At 43.4% G+C, this 23,561-nt stretch overlaps 1 protein-coding gene across 2 annotated transcripts; it reads left to right on the top strand.

The window, feature by feature from the left end:
• Positions 1–91: 91 nt before the first annotated feature.
• Positions 92–23,414, top strand: YARS1 (tyrosyl-tRNA synthetase 1). Of its 2 annotated transcripts, none has more exons than XM_036349328.1 (13): positions 92–280; positions 3,682–3,828; positions 3,966–4,141; positions 5,137–5,266; positions 7,975–8,055; positions 11,619–11,711; positions 13,799–13,934; positions 14,831–14,916; positions 17,204–17,339; positions 18,511–18,608; positions 19,509–19,702; positions 20,191–20,332; positions 22,539–23,414. In XM_036349328.1, the coding sequence occupies exons 1-13, from the start codon at positions 110–112 to the stop codon at positions 22,647–22,649; spliced, it is 1,701 nt and encodes a 566-aa protein (XP_036205221.1). In that variant the 5' UTR covers positions 92–109; the 3' UTR covers positions 22,650–23,414. The 2 variants fall into 2 exon arrangements, with proteins under 2 accessions (XP_036205221.1, XP_036205222.1); XM_036349329.1 differs by having other exon boundaries at positions 142–280; positions 3,622–3,828.
• Positions 23,415–23,561: the final 147 nt, after the last annotated feature.

Raw genomic sequence — 23,561 nt, 5'->3', positions numbered from 1 at the left:
TCCACCTCTTCTCGCCTCATCGACCCGCTCGACTTTCTGCTGCTCCTGACTTCCGACCACCTCACGGCGACGGGTCCAGGCCGAGCAAGCCGAGCGACGAGCTCAGCTGATGCAACCTGACAGTACATTTCCCGGCACGAGGCGGCGGCGGCGGCGGCCGAGGCCGAGACCCAGGAAAGGGCGCAGTGCTGGATTGAGCCCGGAAGACAAGGGCGACGGAGCCATGGGGGATGCTCTGAGCCCAGAAGAGAAGCTGCACCTTATCACCCGGAACCTTCAGGTCAGGCCTTAGAGTTGGAAACGCGTTGTTGGGAACTGAGGACCCACCGTTCGGAGACCCTGAACCCCACTACGAGATCCTAAGTGTATGGGGACGGGGACTCCGCGCCAGAGCAGCTGTGAGCGAGCCTGCAGGCCTCACTGCGGGTCCGTCCGTCCGTCAGTCAGTCAGTTATCTGGGTACCACAGAAGCCACCAGGGGCTCACCTCCTGTGTGCAGTTACCTGTGTTGAGCCAGAGTCTAGACTTTGAATACGGACTCCCACCCTATTATGTGCCAGGCGCGGTGCTAGGTAGTGGGGATACGTCAAGGCTCTGCCCACCCAGAGTTTGTCTGAAGGGAATCAGACGTTAAAAATGGCTTGTAATCCAAACACTTGATTACAGTTGAAGAAGGTACTGTAAATTACTATACACGGAACTTTGAAATGAGGGGAGACCCCTGGGGTGTCAGGGAAGACTGAAGCAGTGAGCTTTAAACCGCATCCTGAAAGCTGCAGGTCACCTCTTCGCTGACGTTCCTGCTCTTCCCAGGCACAGCAGGAGTGGGAGTTAACCAGAGGAAGAGTGGGGGTGGGGGTGGGACATTTCAGGTAAAAAGAACACAGCTCAAGACCCAGAGGAAAGCCTCACCGACGTAGCTCAGCGGTCGAGCATGGACCGATGAACCAGGAAGTCACAGTTCAATTCCCGGTCAGGGGTGGATCCCCGGGAGGGGGCGTGCAGGAGGCCGCCGATCCATGATTCTCCCTCATCACTGATGTTTCTAGTCGTTTCTCCCTCTCCCTTCCACTCTGAAATCAATAAAAATATATTTAATTAAAAAAATAAAAAAGACCCAGAGGCGAGCAAAAACACTGGTTCAGATAGGAGGCCAACGTGGCTGGAGTAGAGTGAGCCCCGTGCAGATCACACACTTAGTCTGTATATGTACTGCCCCTTCCCTGGCTCCTTCAGGCTCTGACCACTGTCGCCTTTATCTGGAAGGCCTTTCCCGAAGCACTTGATTTACATAACAAATCGCCTGCCACCACAATTGTATCACTTGCTCTGCCTTTTTTTGTTGTTGCTTCCTCGTAGAACTTATCACCAACTAACATACTATACATTTTACTTGTGTGTTTAGGAGAGGTACAGGGACCAGGTCTTGGAGGGTCTTGTAAGTCTTCTAAAATCGGGGTGTTAGTCCTACCCTGTTTGGTTCAATGGGTAGAGCCTGGGCCCGCTGACCAAAGGGTCCCGGGTTCGATTCCAGGCAAGGGCACATACTTTGGTTTCAGGCTTCTCCCCGGCCTGGGCCCTGGTCGGGGCTTGTGCAGGAGGCAACCAATCGATGTGTTTCTCTCACATCGATGTTTCTTTTTGTCTTTCCCTCTCTCTTCACTCTCCCTAAAAATCAATGGAAAAATATCCTCGGACGAGGAGTAACAAGAAATAGGTAGATAGACAGATAGATAGATAGAATAATAGATGAAAATAAAATTGGGATTTTATTCCAAGAGCAGTATTAGGTCACAGCCTTTTTTCTCTTTTTTTTTTTTTTTTTTGAGATACAATTCACATACCATAAAATTCACCCTTTTAGAGTGTAAAATTCAGTGGGTTATTGTAGCACAAAGTTGTGCTATTATCACCATTATCTATTTCCAGAATACTTTCATCACCCTCAAAAAACCTATACCCCTTAGCAATCACTTCCCATTCCTCCCCGCCCCCCAACCCCAGGGAAACACTAATTTATATCTGTATGTATTTGCCTATTCTAGACATTTCACATAAATGGAATCATACAAAATATGGCCTTTGTATCTGACATCTTCCATTTAGCATAATGTTTTCAAGGTTCACCCATGTTGTACCTGTCAAAACCTCATTCCTTTTTTATGGCTGAATAATGTTCCACTACATGGATTAAACCAGATTTTGTTTAGCTGTTCATCAGTTAATGGACATTTGAGTTATTTCCACTCATAACTTAATCTTAACCAGAGATTCCTGCATGCTTCCCCTTAGCCAGATCCTTTGTTTCCTAGCCTCTGTCCATAAAATTGTGCTGGTTGGGAACAAAGGATATACAAAGCCAATGGCATTGTCTTAAAGGGTAAGAGATATGACCTTTCCTTGGGTAGTAAGAACCCTCCAAGTGTCCAAATAAGTCAGGGGCTTGGAGGATACAGGATCAACCTCCAATCAGCTTGGAACACAGAATTTTAACAAGTCCAATTTTAATAGATAAATCCAACCAGCAAAACCATTTTTGTCACCATGGCTTCCAACAGCCCTCCCAACAATCACTTGAACAAACACTAAAACCTCTTTTTATCTGTAGCATACCAAGCCTATTAAGGTTTTGCCAATCTATCTTAGGGCAAAAGGAAATTATTAAAGTATTTAAACAGGTAAATGAGTTCATCAAATTTTGGGTTTTAAAGATGTCTCTGGCTGGCTTTTGGAGACTGGATTAGAGAGAGCAAGAGAGTAGATATAGGAGACCTGTTAGACTGCTATAGTAATAATCTTGCTGTAATCTAATGGTGGCCTAGACTAGGGTGGTGGGATAGAGATGGAGAGAAGTAGAAGGGTTTAAAAGCTGTGTCAGCGTAATTTATGCAACTTGATGAATAAATAGTACCTTTATTGAACTAGGGGTGAAACTATAAATGAAAAGGATGGTTGGGGAATAAGGTGGAAAGATGAGAGCATGAGCTTTTAATTTTGAACACGTTGAGTTTGAATAAACTGGGTTGATAAAAAAAAGTACACAGTTCTTTACATGGGTGTGAGCAGGATATCTGGTAGTTACTAGCTCATATGTAGTAATTGAAGCCACTGAAGGAGATCAAGGAGAATGTAAAGTGAGAAGAGGTAGGGCTTCAAGAATTGCTAATATTTCCTGATTAGGGAGAAGAACAGATACAAAAAAAATCTGAGACCCAGCAGCCAAAGTAGGAGGAAAACTAAGAGAATGAAATAGAAGAGGCCAAAAGAGGAGAGTTTCAGGAAGGGAGTGAGAATTGAATTGAGCAACTTGGAGACCATCTATGATCTTAGCAAGAGCATTTCCAATGGTGTAATGCTGCCTGGAATTCAAACTCAAATGGAAGAAGAGATAACTTTTTTAAGACGTTGGCTTTGAAAGGAAGGGAGCATGAGTTAGAGGTAGTTGGATGGGAAGATGCGATTGGGGACATGCCCCATTCCCCTAATATCAGTGTCATTTCACTGGAGTGGTACTAGCAACACCAACTTAGATTGGCTCTCACTCTCTACTGGGACCATGGCTGGACCTCCTGCCAGCTCTGAGCCTGGACCCCCAGTGACACATGCCTTTGTTTTCCACAGGGTAAAGGATGAGCAAGGTGGGGCACCGGCATTAAACCAGCTCTTCTGCTTCCACAACAGGAGGTTCTGGGGGAAGAGAAGCTGAAGGAGATACTGAAGGATCGGGAACTTAAAGTTTACTGGGGAACAGCAACCACAGGCAAGCCACATGTGGCTTACTTCGTGCCTATGTCTAAGATCGCAGACTTCTTGAAAGCAGGATGTGAGGTAAGCACTAATATTTAAACCAAGTAGTTGCCCTGGGGGAATGGCCAAAAGAGGAACTTAACAAGGGCAGGGTAGGGGCAGGGGAGAGGTCCTCAGGCAAATTCACATTTTTCTGGTTCCTTATCCCTCATGTCCAGGTAACAATTCTATTTGCGGACCTTCATGCATACCTGGATAACATGAAAGCCCCATGGGAACTTCTAGAACTCCGAACCAGCTACTACGAGAATGTGATCAAGGCAATGCTGGAGAGTATTGGTGTGCCCTTGGAGAAGCTCAGGTTCATCAAAGGCACTGATTACCAGCTCAGCAAGTAAGTGCTTGCTCATCCGCCTTCCTCATGGCTCTGGTGCTCCTTGCTAATTACAGGTCTGTGGAGGCTAGGCACTCTTAAATTTGGACTAGAAGCTGTTTGGCTCTACCTATTTACCATTTAAAAATGTATTCCTTTTGTCCTTTTAATTCATCCATTAAAAATGTACTGACTAGTAAATGCCTAGGTATATTATCTCCATTTGCTGGAGATATAAGTGTAATCATAACAAAAGTCCTTGGCCTTCTAGAGCTCACAGCATATGGGAGAACAATGATGAACAATTCAGCCTTCCTTTCTCCTTCCAGGCTCAGCAAATATTGATAAGTGTAAAAGAAAAATATTTTACTTATCATCTTCCCAACAACTTTTATTGCTTCATTGTCCGTTTTATTCATGTTTGTAATGTTAGAATACATATAATTTTGTGTCCTACTTTTTTAAAAATATTTTTTTATTGATTTCAGAGAGAGAGAGAGAGAAACATCAATGATGAGAGAGAATGATTGATCAGCTGCTTCCTGCACGCCCCCCACTGGGGATCGAGCCCGCAACCCAGGCATGTGCCCTAACTGGGAATCTAACCGTGACCTCCTGGTTCATAGGTTGATGCTCAACCACTGAGCCACGCTGGCCGGGCACTAGGTCCTTTTTCTTAAACTGAGCAATGGGTACACTATTCTTAAGACATAGAAGATAGATTGAGAAATTCTGATATTTATTCAAAAGGCATTCCAGAAGAGGAGGATGGAGGGAAATGGCTGAGAAGCAGTATTTCAAGAGATAAGTGAAGATTAATAAAAGCCATCTTTAAAAAAACAAACAAACACATAAAGATGAAGTAGTATTTTGAATGAAAGGATGGGCCACTCACATTTTAAAAGCTACTAGCTCTCTTGAAATGTCTTAAGATTGGAAGAGTGAACTAATGTGCTTTCGGGTTAAACTGAGGCCTGGGCCTGGTTTTAGCTGTCTACTCTTCCTTTCCTTTTCAGAGAGTACACGCTAGATGTATACAGACTCTCCTCTGTGGTCACACAGCACGATGCCAAGAAAGCTGGAGCTGAGGTGGTCAAGCAGGTGGAGCACCCTTTGCTGAGTGGTCTGCTGTACCCTGGACTACAGGTACTTACGAGGGATGGGGTTGCCCGGGGACCTTTTCTGTTCTGCTTCTAAACACTGGTCGAAACCTCTCTCTCAGCCGAATTAAACTGATGCACTGGCTGTTCCTTCACAGTGCTGTAGGCCTTCCTACCTGCCTCCATCTCCTAAAACCCTCTGACTTTTTCAGTTGTAAGTTTCCCCTACCTATCTGTCCTTGAACTGCTCATCTGCCCTAGCCAGTTTGGCTCAGTGGATAGAGCATCGGCCTGAGGACTGAAGGGTCCAGGGTTTGATTCTGGTCATGGGGACATGCCCAGGTTGCAGGCCTAATCCCCGGTAGGAGGTGTGCAGGAGGCAGCCTATCGTTGATTCTCTCTCATTATTGATGTTTCTATCTCTCCCTCTCCCTTCCTCTCTGAAATCAATAAAAATATATTTTTAAAAAAAACACTGCTCATCTCACAAACCTTTAAGTTGACCACAATCTCTTGAAAATTAATTTCAGAGCAATGTGTGAAAATAAGTTTTAGGTATGATCCTATTTTCCATTAAACAAAACAAGCTCATCCTATTTTATGTGTGCACACTTATATGAACAAGGAGAAAGATGGAAAAATACAAATCAAGCTGTTAATATTGGTTACTTTAGGAAAGCAGGATGAATATGTAGATAGACAACTTTTTCTTTATATATTTCTTTTTAAAAAAATATATTTTTATTGATTTCAGAGACGAAGGGAGAGAGAGAGAGAAACATCAATGATGAAAATCATTGATCGCCTGCGTCCTACATGCCCCCTACTGGGGATTGAGCCCACAACCTGGGGAAGTGCCTTTGACCAGAATCAAACCAAGGACGTTTCAGTCCAAAGGCCGATGCTCTAGCCACTTAGTCAAACCGGCTAGGGCTCTTTATATATTTCTATAATGTTTTGTTTTGGTTTGGTTTTTTAAATATATTTTATTGATTTTTTACAGAGAGGAAGGGAGAGAGATAGAGAGTTAGAAACATCGATGAGAGAGAAACATCAATCAGCTGCCTCCTGCACATCTCCTACTGGGGATGTGCCCGCAACCCAGGTACATGCCCTTGACCGGAATCGAACCTGGGACCTTTCAGTCCGCAAGCCGACACTCTATCCACTGAGCCAAACCGGTTTTGGCATATAATGTTTGATGTAAGAAAATTATTCCTCCCTTGTCACCTCCAAGTGATCTTTCCAATGGTTAAACCTGGAGACATTATTGATCTACACTATCCATTGTGATAGCCTCTAGTTATAGCCATATATGGCTGTTAAAAGTAATTAAAATTAGCCCTCACCAGGTGCTCAGTTCATTGGAACATCGTCTATACACCAAAAGGTTGCAGGTTCAATCCCCAGTCAGGATTTGATTGATGTTTCTCTCAAATCAACGTTTCTCTTTCTCTCTAAAAATCAATAAATATTCTCAGGTGAGGATTTTAAAAATAATAATTTTTCTAAAATATATTCTTATTGATTTCAGAGAGAAAAGGAGAGGGAGAGGGAGAGAGAAACATCCATGATGAGAGAGAATTATTGATCCGGCTGCCTCTCGCACGCCCCACACTGGGGATGGAGCCTGCAACTCAGGCATGTGCCTGACTGGGAATCAAACTGTGACCTCCTGGTTCATAGGTCGCTGCTCAACCACTGAGCCACACCGTCAGGGCAGTATTTTTTTTTTTTAATAGATTTTATTGATTTTTTACAGAGAGGAAAGGAGAGGGATAGAGATTTAGAAACATCGATGAGAGAGAGACATCGATCAGCTGCCTCCTGCACACCTCCCACTGGGGATGTGCCTGCAACCAAGGTACATGCCCTTGGCCGGAATCGAACCTGGGACCTTTCAGTCCGCAGGCCGACGCTCTATCCACTGAGCCAAACCGGTTAGGGTTTTCACTTTTAAGTAATTAAAAATTAAAGTTTTAGTTCTTTAGTCACATCGGCCATATTTCAGTTGCTCATGAGCCCTGTGTGACTAATGGCTATCAGGTTGGACAGCAAAGATATAAAACATTTACCATCACAGTAAATTTTTTTGGACAATGCTATTCTAGATTCTTCCTGCTTGCTCATCTTTCTCTCCCTATCCTTACTCTTCCCCCCATCCAATCAGACACTAAATGTTATCAATTCTGTCTCTTAAAAAATCTCTTAAATTCAGTCTTGCTCTACATCCCCACTGACTTGATTCGTCATGATTTCTCACCTGGACTCTCACAGCAGCCTTCCGGATATTTTCTTTATCTCCAACTCATAGGCCTCCATTCCATGCTTTGCCCTCTTACTGATGTGATCTTTCTACGGTGTAGCCAGGTTTCTCCCCTCCTTAAAACCACTCACTGTCAGGGATATTGCTAGGCGCCTAGCATGACAAAATTATCTGTTTATAAGTCTCTTCTCTCAACTGGGTAACTGGTTCTTGAAGGCTGAGTCTGGGGTTGATTCATCTCTGCATCCACAGGGCTGACACTAGGCCTGGCATGGATTAAGTGACAGTAAGTCTTTGTTTACTAGTTTAGCCTTGTCTTTCTCTCCTGAGCTCTCTCAGCACTTTCTTCTGCCCCTTACTTAACGTTTTTCGGAGGCTTCATTATGCAGAGGGTACCTTTGACATGACTGGTCAGAAGTTTCTGATGACCTAGATGCATGTAGAAGAAATATAGTAGGAGTTGATGCTCGCGTGTTTTCTCTCCTCAGGCCTTGGATGAAGAATATTTGAAAGTAGATGCCCAATTTGGAGGCGTTGATCAGAGAAAGATTTTCACCTTTGCAGAGAAGGTTAGTATCCTCTTTTCTGTCTTTTTTCTTTTGAGCCTCAGAGATATGCTGAACATGCCAGTCCCACCACTCATAGCCAAATTGTATGGTTAAGTATTATTTTCCTTTGTTTTGCAGATGGGAAAACTGAAGGTAGAAAGAGTACGAAAGTTGTTCAGTATCTCAGTTAATGACCAAGCAAACAGCTCAGTTTCCAGGGAAAGGCACTGCTGTTCTTCCCCAGAGCATTTGGTCTGTTTGCTCAGGATTTTACATAAATCACTCAGCTCTAAGATGAGGTTTAATAGTGCTTAAAGGAGGAAATTAGTACAAGCCCATAAGAGTTTTTTTTCTGGGGAAGAGCTTGAGTAAGTTGAAAAGAGCTTTTGAGAAGCAGTTGGTATTTTTGTAAGCATCTCAAAACCTCACATTGGCAAGGGCGGAGAGAAAACACTGCTGGTGGAAATTGCTGGAGGGTGGTTTGACAGCACTAAAATGTTTCTGCCCTTTGCCCTAATAATTATAAAAATTTAGCCTAAGGAAATAATTTTAAAAATGCAACTTGAGTTATGTATGAAAGTATTTATCATATTATTAATTTAAAGCAAAAATCTAGAAATAAATTTACATCAAATGACAAGAGATTGGTTAATACATTATAATAAAGCCTCACATTGGAATATTATTTAATTTTTTAATTGTTTTTCGATATATTTAGTGAATGGGGAAATGTTTACAATGTAAATTTTTATAAATATATATTTTAATATTGTTTATTAGAGAGAGAGGAAGGGAGATAGAGAGAGAAACATCGATGTGAGAGAGAAATATCAATTGGTTGCCTCCTGCATGCACCCCAACTGGGGATTGAACCCACAACCTGGATATGTGCCCTGACTAGGAATTGAACCCACAACCTTTCAGTGTATGGGATGATGCTCTAACCAACTGAGCCACACCAGCCAGGGCAGTTTTTATGTATTTTTAAGGGTTATTAAAAAAAAAAAAGGAAAGTATGTAAGAGAGACTATATGTGCGGCCCACAAATCCTAAAATATTTATTATCTTGCCCTTTACAGAAAAGTTTTGCCCATTCCTGCCCTAGAAGTAACATGTATCCTTGTAATTTATTACAGTTTAAGTTAGATATTTTTAGCGCTTTTCAGCAATGCAACAACCTATATTTTTATATACGTTTCACTTTCATTTATACTTTAAATCCCAAAGACTTTATTATAATTGTTTTGTAAACAATTTTCATGAATACTTAACCATTACTTATCCTTTCTGATACTCTTGATTTCTTCCTGCAATTCCATGTCTCTAGGCTTCCATCTGGGATCATTTTCCTTTAGTCTAGAGCCCCCCTTAGTATTTTGTGTTTGTAGTGAGGTCTCTTAGTAATGAGTTCTTTCAGCTTTTATCTGCAAATATCTTTCTTTTGCTTTCAGTGGGTATAAATTCTAGGCTGACAGTTTTTTTTCTTTTAGCCTTTTAAAGAGTTGTCCCATTGCTTCTGGCTTCCATAATTTCTACTGAAGAGCCACCTATAGGTGTCATTGTGTTAGATAATATTTTTTTTTTTCTGGCAATTTTAAAGGTTATTTCTTTGTCTCTGATTTTCAACAATTTGAAAATCAGAGAAATTTTTTTTTGCTATAAGTTTTCTTTGTGTTTATCCTGCTTGGATTTTGCTGAGCTCCTTGAATCTGTGGGTTGACATGCTTATCAAATTTGGAAAATTGCCCCCTATTATTTTCTTAAATATTGCTTCTGTCTTATTCTCGGTCTCTTCTCCTGGGACCCTAGTTACATATAGGTTAGACCTCTAATATTCTGTTGTTTTCCTTTCTTTGTTCCCTCTGTGCTTTAGTTTGGATATCCTTTATTGACTTTTCTTCAAGTTTATTTATCCTATCTTCTGTTGAATTTATTCAGTATTGTGTTGTGCCTTTTTAGAACTTCCATTTGGCCCTAGCCAGCTTGGTTCAGTGGATAGAGCATTGGCCTGCGGACTGAAGGGTCCCAGGTTCGATTCCGGCCAAGGGCACATGCCTGGGTTGCTGGCTCCATCCTCAGTGTGGGGTGTGCAGGAGGCAGCCAATCAATGATTCTCTTTCATCATTGATGTTTCTATCTCTCTCCTTCTCCCTTCCTCTCTGAAATCAATAAAGAAATATATTTTTTTTAAAAAAAGAACTTCCATTTGATTCTTCTTTATACATTCCGATTCTTGTTTACAGCTCTCCATCTTTTATCCATCTTATCCATCTTTTCCTTTTCCTCTATTCCCTTTAACACACTAGCCATGATTATTTTGACACTTTGATCTGCTTATTCCAATACCTGGAAGGTCTGTGACTCTGCTTTTGTTGACTATTTTAACTATCAGTTACTTTTTTCTGCTTTTCATTTCTAGTACTTTTTTACTGTATTGGAGTCATCGTAGATACGTTATAGAGGCTCTGGATTATGTTTATAAAGTAATATGTTTCCTGTAGACTGTTAAGTTACTGACTTATCACCTTAATCCTGTCAGGGGATGGTTTTAGACTTTGTTAGAACAGGTCTATTACAGTTTTGCCCTTGTTTTCTTGATGTGGTTTTTATTCTTAGGCTGTGGCTTTTCTTGAGTCTCATACTGAAATTTCAAGGTGTTCACAAAACCCTCACTATTTTGATTGAACCTAAATTTCAACCTCTGTCTTGAGACCCAGCACTGTGCAGCCTCTGAAATCTCTGCTCAGGTCTTCAGCCTCGGGAACCTGTTCTCTGCTGGGCTTTCTGGAGTCTCTTCATATGCATGCACAGCCATGAGTCTCAGTGGGGAATTTTGACTTAGATTTTTAGAGGGGGGGAATCCCTTCTCTCTAGAACTCTTCCCAAATCCTAGCCTCCTTGACAGCCCTACACATCAGTCTCAGCTTAGTCAGACATCTGCTTTCTGCTTTGTCCCTTTTTCTCAGCACCTGGTTTGAGAAATATTCCCTCACAGGGAAAGCCAGGGTGAGCGTGTGGTCACCTTTGCTTTCCTTTGTCTCAAGATGTGTAGCAATACACCTCTTACTGTCATGCCTACAAATGGTTATTTTAGGTATTGCCAGGTTTTGTAGTTGTTGATGATGGGACAGTAAATCCATTAGCCTCACAATGTAATACTAATAGAAAAGCTTGGCGGGGTGGGGAGACTTTGTTTACATTATGATCACCATTGAAAGCTATATATTTGGGCCTGGCTGGTGTGGCTTGGTGGTTGAACATTGACCTATGAACCAGAAGGTCACGGTTCAATTACCAGTCAGGGCACATTTCTGGGTTGTGGGTTTGATCCCCAGTAGGGGCATGCAGGTGGCAGCCAATCAATGATTATCTCTCATCACTGATATTTCTCTCTCTCCCTTTCCCCTCCTTCCACTCTGAAATCAATAAAAATATTTTTTCAATTAAGAAAGTTGGCATTCCCTGGACAGAAGAGATTGGGAGGAATATATGAAACAATTAAGTTGCTGGCCAAGTTAGATGAGATTAGGGTGCTGAGGAGGAATTTATCCTAATATCTGCATTGTTTCTTTCTAACCCCTCAGTATCTCCCTGCACTTGGATACTCAAAACGGGTCCATCTGATGAATCCTATGGTTCCAGGATTAACTGGTAGCAAAATGAGTTCTTCAGAAGAGGTAGGTGACAACTCTGACTTGAGTTTAGAAATCTGCAGTAAGAGATGAAGAGATTAAGGACTCAAAAGGAGAGTAACTTAGCTAACTAGAATTCTCAAATACTTGAGTTACAAGTAATCTTAAATTAGTTAATTCCAGTGGTTCTTGAGTATCGAAGGACCCAGAAGCAGTCCTGATAATTTTTAAAAAAATATATTTAATTGATTTTTTACAGAGAGGAAGGGAGAGCAATAGAGAGTTGGAAACACTGATCAGCTGCCTCCTGCACATCTCCTACTGGGGATGTGCCCGCAACCAAGGTTACATGCCCTTGACCGGAATCGAACCTGGGACCCTTCAGTCCGCAGGCCGACGCTCTATCCACTGAGCCAAACCAGTTAGGGCAGTCCTGATGATTTTTGAAGTTTTACTGCTACTGATAAAAAGCTCAAGCAAAAGTAATTTCTTTATTCATAGAACTGTGATAAAATTCAGCCTTATTAATGAGATGGCTGTGGTTGCATTTCACCAACTAGCGTCTTGATTATTAGGGTGATGTTTGATATAATTAATATGCTATATATGCTGTCTTTTAACATGTAAAAGTCCAATTTAAGAAATGTACACTTTTATTTTGTTCACTAAGGGTACAGAATAGAGCAACAGTTGCCAACCAGTGGTCTGTGAGGTCCGAAAGGTTGGCAACCGCTGGAATAGAGGACGGTATCCCAGAGATGTGGAAGGTTGCGTTCAGGGTTCCCAAACATGGCTGATCTTCAGAATCACCTAGGAAATTTTGTTTTAAAGTTGATTAGACCCTGTTCTTAGGTTCTGATAAAGTGGTTCTGGGAAACAATTCAGGAATCTGTATTTTCTTTTAAATCGTACTACATGATTCTGTTTGAAGTAGTGTTTGGGCGTTCATCTAGTTCTTTGATCAGAGATGAATAAATATATGCATGGAAATTGTTATTATTTTTAAAAGAATATACTCATTCTTTTTTCTCTCAAGTTACAGTGTTCCATGTCTCAATTATTCCTCTAAGTATATACATTACTCATCCTATTGGTGACATTCACCATATTTTAATCCTGGAAATAGGTACTAACAGCAGTTCCCAAACATGAATGCATTAGAATGACTCAGAGCTTTTTAAAAATATAATACCTGGCCCAACCCCAGGAGATTTTGATTCATGAGGTTTAGGTGGAGCCCCGTAATTTATATTTTTTTAAAGCACCCCAGGTGATTCATATACGGCCATATGTGGACCAGAATTTGGTGACTACTGAACTCAAAAGAGCATGATCTCACTCATAGAATAAGAAACAAATTCTGTTACCCTAAAAAGGAAAAGCTCTAGATAATTCATGATATCTGGTGCTGGTGGTTGTTGTGAAACAAGTATCACCACACGTTGCTGATGGCAATGTCAATTTGTATGCCCCTTTCAGAAAATAGTTTGGGGCGTGGTAGTTTTTGGTAGTTTAAGGAAATAATCTTAGAGAAGGCAAAAAAAAAACAAAACTGCTAGATGTTCATTGTAGTATGATGTATAATTTGTAACAATTAGGATATAATCCGAAAGTTTAGAAACTGTTATATAAATTACGTTGTCGCTAATAGTTGGAAATATAATACACCATAAAAATTATAAGTGAAGACTAGCCACTCAGAGATGCTTATGACATAGTCTCATAATTTTTTTTAAGTCTTTGTTTAAAAGATTAAAATGCGGAGGTTAGGAGCACCGACATTCCCCTCCATGCAGTTGAAATCTAAATATAACTTTTGACTCCCAAAAAACTTACCTACTCATAATCTACTGTTGACTGGGAACCTTAACAATAACAGTCAATCAACACATATTTTGTATGTTATATGTATTATATACTCTATTCTTACAATAAAATAAGCTAGAGAAAAGAAAATGTCATTAAGAAAATGATAAGGAAGAGAAAATACATTTACAGTACTGTACATATTGGGGGGAAATTGCGTATAAGTGGATCTGTGCAGTTCAAGCCTGTGTTCAGAGTACACACATTAGTTGAGCATATTTTCGTTTTCAACCACAAGAGGTCCCCTTCCCTTCCATTGCTTCTAGGAGTCCAAGATTGATCTCCTTGATCGGAAGGAGGATGTGAAGAAAAAACTGAAGAAGGCCTTCTGTGAGCCAGGGAATGTGGAGAACAATGGGGTTCTGTCCTTCATTAAGCATGTCCTTTTCCCCCTCAAGTCTGGTAAGACACTCCCTGTGTTCTTCTCAGAGGCCCAGGCTGAAAGAGCAGAACTAGTAGTGATAATACTTGTGATCATACACTGTATCATACTTGTGATTTGTCACAGTCTTCCTCCAGGGATGGCTTCCCTGGTTCTCTGCTCTGAATTCACAAATATTAATAATGGTTGGAGTTGAAATTCCATTTAGTTGTCCATGTGTTGTTACCAGGTTAGGTTCTAAGTGCAGTGGGTAGCGATGATAAAATGAGGGTGGGGGCACAGCATGAACTAGAGCAATGGTCGGCAAACTCATTAGTCAACAGAGCCAAATATCAACAGTACAACGATTGAAATTTCTTTTGAGAGCCAAATTTTTTAAACTTAAACTATATAGGTAGATACATTGTTATTAACTTAATTAGGGTACTCCTAAGCTGGCCTTTGCTAAAAACGTCCTCAATCTGATTGAGGTACGTTGGCTGAGGTCGACCCCTTCCAACTCTCCCATCCACACTCGTCTTGTATACTTGTTTCGTCTATCTCCTTTCCGAAAACCGACTTCTGCACATGGGCCACGATGTTTCAATCACACTGTACCTGCACGCCCGCACGTGGTATTTTGTGGAAGAGCCATACTCAAGGGGCTAAAGAGCCGCATGTGGCTCGCGAGGCGCGGTTTGCCGACCACTGAACTAGAGGAATAAAAAGAAACGTAAGACACAATCCTTCCCCTTGAGTTTGGATGCTAGTTGGGTATACAACATGGCCACACATCCAATTTTAAAAATTAAAACACCACGTAATAAAGTTCAAAATAACATGTATGACAGAAACAACAGATACCCATATCTTTGGGCTAGGAATGCTGACTCTGCCATTAGCAGTGAATTTGTTGGTGTAATCCTTTTTCTTACAGAGTTTGTGATCCTTCGAGATGAAAAATGGGGTGGAAACAAAACCTACACAGCTTACGTGGACCTGGAAAAGGACTTTGCCAATGAGGTAATACCAGAGGAGGCATAATCCCCACTGAACTCATTCTTTCTTTTTTTATTCTTCACCCAAGGATATGTTTTAGAAGAAGAGAGAGAGAAAGAGAAACATCGATGTAAGGGAGAAACATTGATTGGTTGCCTCCCATACATGCCCCACTTGAGGACATCAAACCCACAACCTTTTGGTGTATAGGATGATGCTCCAACCAACTGAGCCACCCAGCCAGGGCCCCACTGAACTCATTCTGACAGACCTCTCCATCTTGTCCTAGCCGGGTTTCTGACTCTGTATGCTCTCCAGGGCTATATATATATATTGTTAATGGATTAGGTGAGGATTCAGATGGTTGACAGATTAGATGGGCAAACGGCACAAAGCTAAAGTATTGGTGCCCCAATCACTCTCCAAAGGACTTAACCTGGAATGAAGAGCCAAACCAAGAGGAAGCATTTCAAGGACAGGTACAAAATCAAGGCTCAAAAAGGAGACACAAGCCCTAGCTGGTTTGGCTCAGTGGATAGAGTGTCTGCCTATGGACTGGAGAGTCTTGGGTTCGATTCCAGTCAAGGGAACATGGCTGGGTTGCAGGCTCGATCCCTAGTAGGGAGCATGCAGGAGGCAGCTGATCAATGATTCTTTCATCATAGATGTTTCTCTTTCCCTCTCCCTTCCTCTCTGAAATCAATAAAAACATATTTTTAAAAAAAAGGAGACACAAATATAAAAGGACAGAATAGAAGATACTATTTGTTTCACCAGTTTAGCAAGACTTACTCGGTGGCCATGTGTTAGGCACCGCGTTGGGGGCTGGCAATACAGAGAAGACTACATCCTCACGAAGTGCATAATCCAGTAGGAGAAGCAGGCATATAAACAAATATTTCCTGTCTTACTGCCCAGTGACGATATATGCATGGTCTAGAAATAAATGGGAGGAAGTGATTAACTGGCTGTCTGGGAATCTTTGTAGAGGGGATAGCATTCACTATTTCACTTGAGGGGTAGGAATTCATGAGGACATCTGTGAGGGAATAAACTGCAAAGACATGGTAAGATGAAACAGCATAGTATAGAAGGAATCACAGTGGTTTGGTCTGCCTAGGCAGTGGTTCTCAACCTTCTGGCCCTTTAAATACAGTTCCTCATGTTGTGACCCAACCATAAAATTATTTTCATTGCTACATAACTGTAATGCTGCGACTGTTATGAATCATAATGTAAATATCTGATATGCAGGATGGTCTTAGGCGACCCCTGTGAAAGGGTCATTCAACCACCAAAGGGGTCGCGACCCACAGGTTGAGAACCGCTGGCCTAGAGTCTAAAAGGTGAGGCGGGACATTGCAGGCATGGACAGTTCATAAAGGGAAGATGTAATAATAGTGTATATGGGCGGAAATGGGGAGTTTTGGTTGACTCTGAAGTTGAGTCAGCAATGTGATAGGGCTGTGTGAGTCTTGGCCTTAATCATCAGAAATGTAGATCCCGGAACCAGGGAGCTGGTAATGCATTCAGTTCTCCATTGTTCTGAGTACATTTGGGCTTGCGCATGGACTTCAATCTTAAGAAGCTTATTTGATAATCAGGGGTGTCTTCGTCGGGAGAGGAAGGATGCCACTATAGGCAACACACTCAAAACCACAGCTGAAAGAACTGGGCATGTTTAGCTGAAAAGCAAGTATGGGTCCAGTCATCCTCAGCTACATGAAGGACTCTCCTGGGTTAGGGTAGTTTTATTCTTGTGGCACCAGAGGGTTATACCAGGACTTCGGGAGGGGACCACAGAGACGCATGCTTAGGTTCAGCTTCAGGAAAAACTTTCTAACGACCTCAATTCTGTGGCAATGACAGGGCTGCTTCACTTGACCTTGCATTCCCCACCACTGAGGTGTTCAGGCAAAGAACCATGTTGTAGGAGGGTTTGGGCATCAAATGGAAGAAAGGACTCGGTGACCCCTGAGATCTAAGGGCCTTTAAGCCCCATTTTTTAGATATTTGACAGCCAATCAAAGATTCTCTCTCATCACTGATGTTTCTATTTCTCTCCCTTCCCCTCTGAAATCAAAAAACAATATATATTTAAAAAAATAAGAGACCTGGGCCCCGGACAAGTCAGATAACCTTTCTGGACCTATTCCCTTCTCTGCCCTACCAGCTTCACAAGGTGATTCTGGTTGTGCTGGGGAAGCTCCCTGCATCCTGTACAGACAATATTAGTTAGTAGATTGAGGTGTCCAGTGTCCTTTGCCCTGTTCCAGTGTCGTACCTTACCAGGCCTCATACACTTTTGCAGGTTGTACACCCTGGAGACCTAAAGAATTCTGTTGAAGTCGCCCTGAACAAGTTGCTGGATCCCATCCGGGAAAAGTTTAATACCCCTGCACTGAAGAAACTGTCCAGCGCTGCCTACCCAGATCCGTCGAAGCAGAGTAAGGCCAGTGGGGGGGGTAAGGACCTGAGGGGGTGACATCATCTGGAATGATAGCCTGTCCGTGGGCCTCAGAAAGAGGTCTGTCCTAAACTGAGGGCCCAAGAAGCCAGAGGGTCTGAAGTGTAAGAATGTCATACCCTGTTGACTCCTGGAATGGAACTTGAGTCATCTTGGGTTTGGTCTGGCGGATAGTGAGCAGTGACTGTGTCCTGTTGTACCAGCACTGCTGGGAGATGCTGGTGTAAGACCTGTCCTTGGGTCCTTTCACTAAGTCCTCTTCAGTTAGACCATGACGGTGACACAACTGCTTAGTCCCAGCCTGCACAGCTTCTCAGGGAAGCTCATCTTTAGAGTCACTCACTTCCCTTCCATGTGCCTCTGACTGGCTCTTAGTTGGCCAACCAATCCTCAGAAAAGACTCAGTAATTACATGTGGAGCACATGAATGGAAGCACCTAAAGGTGGCAGAGCTACGACTGTCCCCTCCCCTCTCCTCCCGCCTAATAACTGAGTAAGAATAGATGAAAATCTAGTATGTTACTCCTCAAAGGGTTGTATCACAACCCTGTTTTAAAGAAGATATAGCTCAGAAGTAGCATTCATGGTAAGGTAAAATGTAATTGATCAAGAAAAGTCTGGCCCTAACCCGTTTGGCTCAATGGACACAGCATCGGCCTGCGGACTCAAGGCTCCCAGGTTCGATTCCGGTCAAGGTCTTGGTTGCAGGCACATACCCAGTAGGGAGTGTGCAGGAGGCAGCTGATCAATGTTTCTCTCGCATCGATGTTTCTAACTCTCTATTCCTCTCCCTTCCTCTCTGTAAGAAATCAATAAAATATATTTAAAAAAAAAAAAAGAAAAAAAGGAAAGAAAAGTCTGGACTATTGTAAAATAGAGGCCAGGACTCTCACGTTTCTATAAAAGTATTCAGGTCCTCAGTTTGCTACTTACATGAAATCCAACATGACTAATATATAATTCTGTAAATCTTTCCAGTAAATTTAAATAAGAAGGATTAAATGATTTGATAGATAGATGAACGTATAATTGGTGGCTGGATTCTGGTGATTCTGCAGAAAGGCTGCTAGTGTCCTTTGGTGGGATCAGCAGTTGGCTTCCCATAGGGAAAGAGGACAGTTCTGACCCCTTGGGGTTCTTCTCATTCCCAGAGCCAGTTGCCAAAGGCCCTGCCAAGAATTCGGAACCAGAGGAGGTCGTCCCATCCCGACTGGATATCCGTGTGGGGAAAGTCATCAGTGTGGACAAGGTACTCGTTTTCACTACATTCCAGAGAGGCAGATAGGGGTCAGGTTTGTCTGTTTCCATCTGGAGGAAACCTGGCCTGAGATGGGAAGTAACATCCCTGAGATCATATTGCAAGTCAGAACCCAGGTGTCTAATTCCAGGCCTCAGGCTTTTCCCTCGCTGCCTCCAGACCTTATGCAGCCAAACATAGCCAGGAACTCAGTGGGGGGCAGATGTTAGTCAGGGGGAACTTGTTGATCCGTTAAATCTGGTCTGATGAACCTACCTGGTCTCTACCAGTTTGTCTGGACTAGCTGCATTTCCTTAGGCCAGCCACTCTGTCTCCAAACCAACCCCCACCACCAATACACACACACACAGAGAGAGAGAGAGAGAGAGAGCGAGAGAGAGAGAGAGAGCACGCGCAAGTGGTAAAGGAAGAAAGACTTTCCTTTTCCAGAGACACAGGTTATGCAGCCAGTGGTGGGGACCATTTGTTTGGGCTTTTTCTCCTCCCGGCATTGACTTTTCACTGTATAGACCCAGCCACCAAAACTACTTTGAGAGCTGCTGGCGCTTTCAGATGGTGACACCAGCAGTACCCTCCTCCATCTGCCATTGCACCTAGGACTCATCTGGTGCAGCTGTGGATAGTCCAGGCCATTTCATCTCTTAGGGTTTCCTTCCACCTCTTACATAAGTAATTAGACTCATTTTACTCAAATCCCACCTCTTCGCTGAGAGTAGAATATACCTTCAAGGCCGATCTCTTGTCTGCTATCTGGGACCTTGAAAGAGAGTACTAGAAGGTCCCTCAAGAGCTTCTCTAGGGAGTAGATGCCCCTTCTGGAGCCAGAGGGTTCACCAGGCCCCATGATCTATTCCATTGTGACACTCTGGGACCAACATCTCTTGCTGGCAGCACCCAGATGCAGACAGCCTGTATGTGGAGAAGATTGATGTGGGGGAAGCAGAGCCACGGACTGTGGTGAGCGGCCTGGTGCAGTTTGTGCCCAAGGAGGAACTGCAGAATAGGCTGGTGGTGGTGCTGTGCAACCTGAAACCCCAGAAGATGCGAGGAATCGAATCTCAAGGCATGCTTCTGTGTGCTTCTATGTAAGTGAGGACTTGGGGTGGGGTGTGTGTGGGGGGGGTGTGGATTGGCCCATGCGATGCCCTTCCACATGCCAGGTGGAATGAGAACACTGGCCCAAAGGTGGTGCATGGAGGAATTACTTCTTGTACAAGTACTATGAATGAAGCACTTTACCTACAGTTAACTTTATTAACACAGAAATGGAAGATTCAAAGCAGTGTGTACATGCCCACCTCTCACTAATAAGAGGTGGAGCCAGGATTCAATCCAGTTCTGATGGGCTTTTAAGGCCTTGCTCTCTCTGTTATGTCATACTTCCTTCCCGAAGAGCCCAGATTTTGGTATCTCTCCTGACCTAGGACTTCAGTTTAGCCCTGGTTAACCCAACCCTGATGATGTCCCCGAAATCCCAGTAGGGCCTCCATGTGGAGGTTCTAATGCTTTGATCTCATGGCAGCTGGAGGCAACCCGTAGCTTCACTCTTTCCTTGTCCTGTGTGTCTTCCCAGGGAAGGGGTCAGCCGCAAGGTTGAGCCTCTGGACCCTCCTGCAGGCTCGGCTCCTGGGGAGCGAGTGTTTGTGAAGGGCTATGAGAAGGGCCAACCAGATGACGAGCTCAAGCCCAAGAAGAAAGTCTTTGAGAAGTTGCAGGTAAGCCGAAAGCGGTTTGGCTCAGTGGATAGAGCGTCGGCCTGCGGACTGAAAGGTCCCGGGTTCGATTCCGGTCAAGGGCATGTACCTGGGTTGTGGGCACTTCCCCAGTGGGGGATGTGCAGGAGGCAGCTGATCGATGTTTCTAACTCTCTATCTCTCTCCCTTCCTCTCTGTGAAAAATCAATAAAATATATTTTAAAAAAAGAAAAGAAGAAGTTGCAGGTAAAAAGCTGCCATTGTTTCCCTCTTACCTGGGCTGCCTGGACTGTCCCCCAGACTGCTCTGTACTGAATCCAAACCTGCCCTCTTCCAGCTGGGCCTTTCTGCATCTAAGCTGCTCCTCCTTCTTCATTCCAGACCTTTCTGAACGAGGTGCCTAAGGAGCAAGTCTGAGCACCGACAGGCTCCTTGAGGCACAGACAGTTCCTCGTTTGAATCTTGTCTGTGATCGACAGTCCCCATTTTACCTGGCAGGATACCTGCCAAGGCCACACAGGGTCACCACATGTGCTGGAGCCAGGATCAAACCCTCCCAGGGTCACTGTCACCACCTTGATCTTGGAGCACTCATTCTCTTCCCCTTCTGGGGCACTGACTCCTGTGTGGCCTGCCCCTGTGACCCTTGAGTTCATTCATTCAACAAATATTGGGTCCCTAACATGTGTCAGGCATTGTTCTGGGTGCTTGGGCTACTGCATCAGTGAATAAAACAGCAAAAATTCACTCTCCTTATGGAACCAACACTAATGTTTGGTTTTTTCTAGTTAATAACTGGTTTCCTGGTGCTCACTTCAGCAGCACACATACTAACATAACTTGTTTCCTCAATTAAACAAAGGTTTTCTGGAGGGCATGTCGAGTGACTTCTACTTCTCCAGCCTGCTGTATGTGCCAACTGGCTTCATCCCTCCCTCCTTTCTGGTTTTCCAGGATGGCTTTATGAATCACTGATTTTTTTCTGACTATAAAATATATTTTCATGTAGATATGTATAAAATACAGAAGAAAACAAAATACCCATAGTCCTATCACCTAGAGCAGTGGTCAGCCAACTGCGGCTCGCGAGCCACATGCGGCTCTTTGTCCCCTTGTGTGTGGCTCTTCCACAAAATACCACGTGTGGGCGCGCACATACAGTGTGATTAAAACTTTGTGGCCCGCTCTGACCGGTTTGGCTCAGTGGATGGAGCGTCGGTCTGCGGACTCAAGGGTCCCAGGTTCGATTCCAGTCAAGGGCATGTACCTTGGTTGCGGGCACATCCCCAGTAGGGAGTGTGCAGGAGACAGCTGATGGATGTTTCTCTCTCATCGATGTTTCTAACTCTCTATCCCTCTCATTTCCTCTCTGTAAAAAATCAATAAAAAATATATTTAAAAAAAAAAAAAAAAAACAACTTTGTGGCCCATGTGCAGAAGTCGGTATTTTGTGGAAGAGCCACACTCAAGGGGCCAAAGAGCCGCATGTGGCTCGTGAGCCGCAGTTTGCTGACCACTGACCTAGAGATACTGAAAAATGTCATTAGTGATTATTTCCTTCTGGATATTTTCTGTACAGAGATATTTACAGTTTGAGTCATACCATATGTTCTTTTTTAAAACTTGATGCCTGAAAAACTTCCCTATTAAATACTGAGGGGGGATCTTATTGTATAGTATTGAGTCATAATTATCATTATTTAACTAAATTATTTACCCTTATTAGACTTTGAGGTGGTTCTGTTTTACACTATTAGAATGCTATGATGGATGTCTTGGTACATAGTTCTTCTCTCTTGTTCATGATTATTTTCTTAAACTAAGTCCCTAAAATGAACTTTGTGCCATTGAATTGGCTCTGACTCCCAGTGACCCTATGAATCAGTGATGCCCACAGTGTCCTGTGCACAACAGCTCCTGCAGACTCGCCTTCGGCTTCTTTTATGGAGTCAATCCATCCCATACTTGGGCTTCCTCTTTTCCTGCTGCCTCTGTTTCCCCAGCATTATTGTCTTTTCCAAGGAACCTGCCTTCTCCTGCTGTGCCCAAAGTAAGACAGCTTCAATTTTGTCATTTTTGCCTCCAGGAATATTTCAGGTTTCCCTGAGTCAAAAGATGGGAGCTCTTAGAAAAGTTAAGTCAGTTTACACTCTGGTGGTGTAAGAGAGTCTTTGTTTTCTTGCAGTTCCATCATCATCACTATAATCACTTTTTGTTTCTTATCCAGGCTGACTTTAAAATTTCTGAGGAGTGCGTCGCACAGTGGAAGCAAACCAACTTCATGACCAAGCTGGGGTACATCTCCTGTAAATCACTGAAAGGGGGGAACATTAGCTAGCTAACCTGCATCTCCCACCCTTCCCCATCATCCTGAGTCATCCGTCTCCTCAGTTTGCGCTATCATCCGTTTACCTATCTCCCCGGACACTGAAACAAGAAGTTTGGGGCTTTATCAGGTGCAGAACTTGCTGAGAAGGCAGCTCAACCACCCCCGAATCCAGGATCGCCCCCAAATCCAGGATCGCCCCAGTCTGGCTACAGTGGGAGGCCGACCTCCCAGGGAGTAACAAGGGCTGGGCAGCAGCAGGGAGTCTAGCTCTACCTTCTTCCCTTGGCAGCTGACTTAAGAAATCTGGTTTTAATATAACTCACAGAAAATGTTTATGCCACAATCCTTCTAATTGGAAAAACACTGGTTTCCAGGTTTTCCTGGAGTTATCCCAGCAGCTGTGCCTCTGCCTGGGATCTGATGCCTGAACTGAATTAATTACAGCTTCTCCCCAACAGGAAATTGTGGGATTTGAAAAGGGAAGGGAAAACAAGAGAACCTAGTGGTCTACCACGTGGTTGGCAGCATTCACCAGTGCCTGCCAGCTCTAAGGCTTGGCACTGGGGATGGGGCCTGCCTGGACTCCTGGCCTTTCCCTTGATTCTGCTAGTTTGGGACAGTCCCTAAACCAGCTATGTGTTAACATCAGAAGTGGGGTGGATGGTACAGCCTGGCTCTTTCTTCACAGAGGGTGGGGTACTTCTCCATAAGGCATCTCAATCACTATCACTAACCATCACTGTCATGAATTCAAATAAAAGGTCTGAAAAACGGTGTCTGGATGAGGCCTGTCTGTAAACCGGACAGCTCAGGAGAGAGGAACACAAGTGTGTAGCAGCTGCTGAGCCCCTCACCCAGTCTGGAGCTGCTTGTATCTTATATTTTTGACCCTGTAATGAGTGGGGGGCGGGAGGAGGCATA

This window comes from Myotis myotis, unplaced genomic scaffold (assembly GCF_014108235.1).
Source record: "Myotis myotis isolate mMyoMyo1 unplaced genomic scaffold, mMyoMyo1.p scaffold_m19_p_2, whole genome shotgun sequence".
Classification (NCBI taxonomy): domain Eukaryota; kingdom Metazoa; phylum Chordata; class Mammalia; order Chiroptera; family Vespertilionidae; genus Myotis; species Myotis myotis.
The sequence above is the reverse complement of the archived record's forward strand: the minus strand, read 5'-3'. Positions and strand labels throughout refer to the sequence as shown.

Bases quoted from the DNA above. Each gene is read 5' to 3' on its own strand.
- YARS1 (XM_036349328.1), top strand. From the start codon at position 110: ATGCAACCTGACAGTACATTTCCCGGCACGAGGCGGCGGCGGCGGCGG. The intron at 4,142-5,136 runs GTAAGTGCTTGC...TTTCCTTTTCAG, and splicing joins ACTGATTACCAGCTCAGCAA to AGAGTACACGCTAGATGTAT. The intron at 13,935-14,830 runs GTAAGACACTCC...TTTTTCTTACAG, and splicing joins CCTTTTCCCCCTCAAGTCTG to AGTTTGTGATCCTTCGAGAT.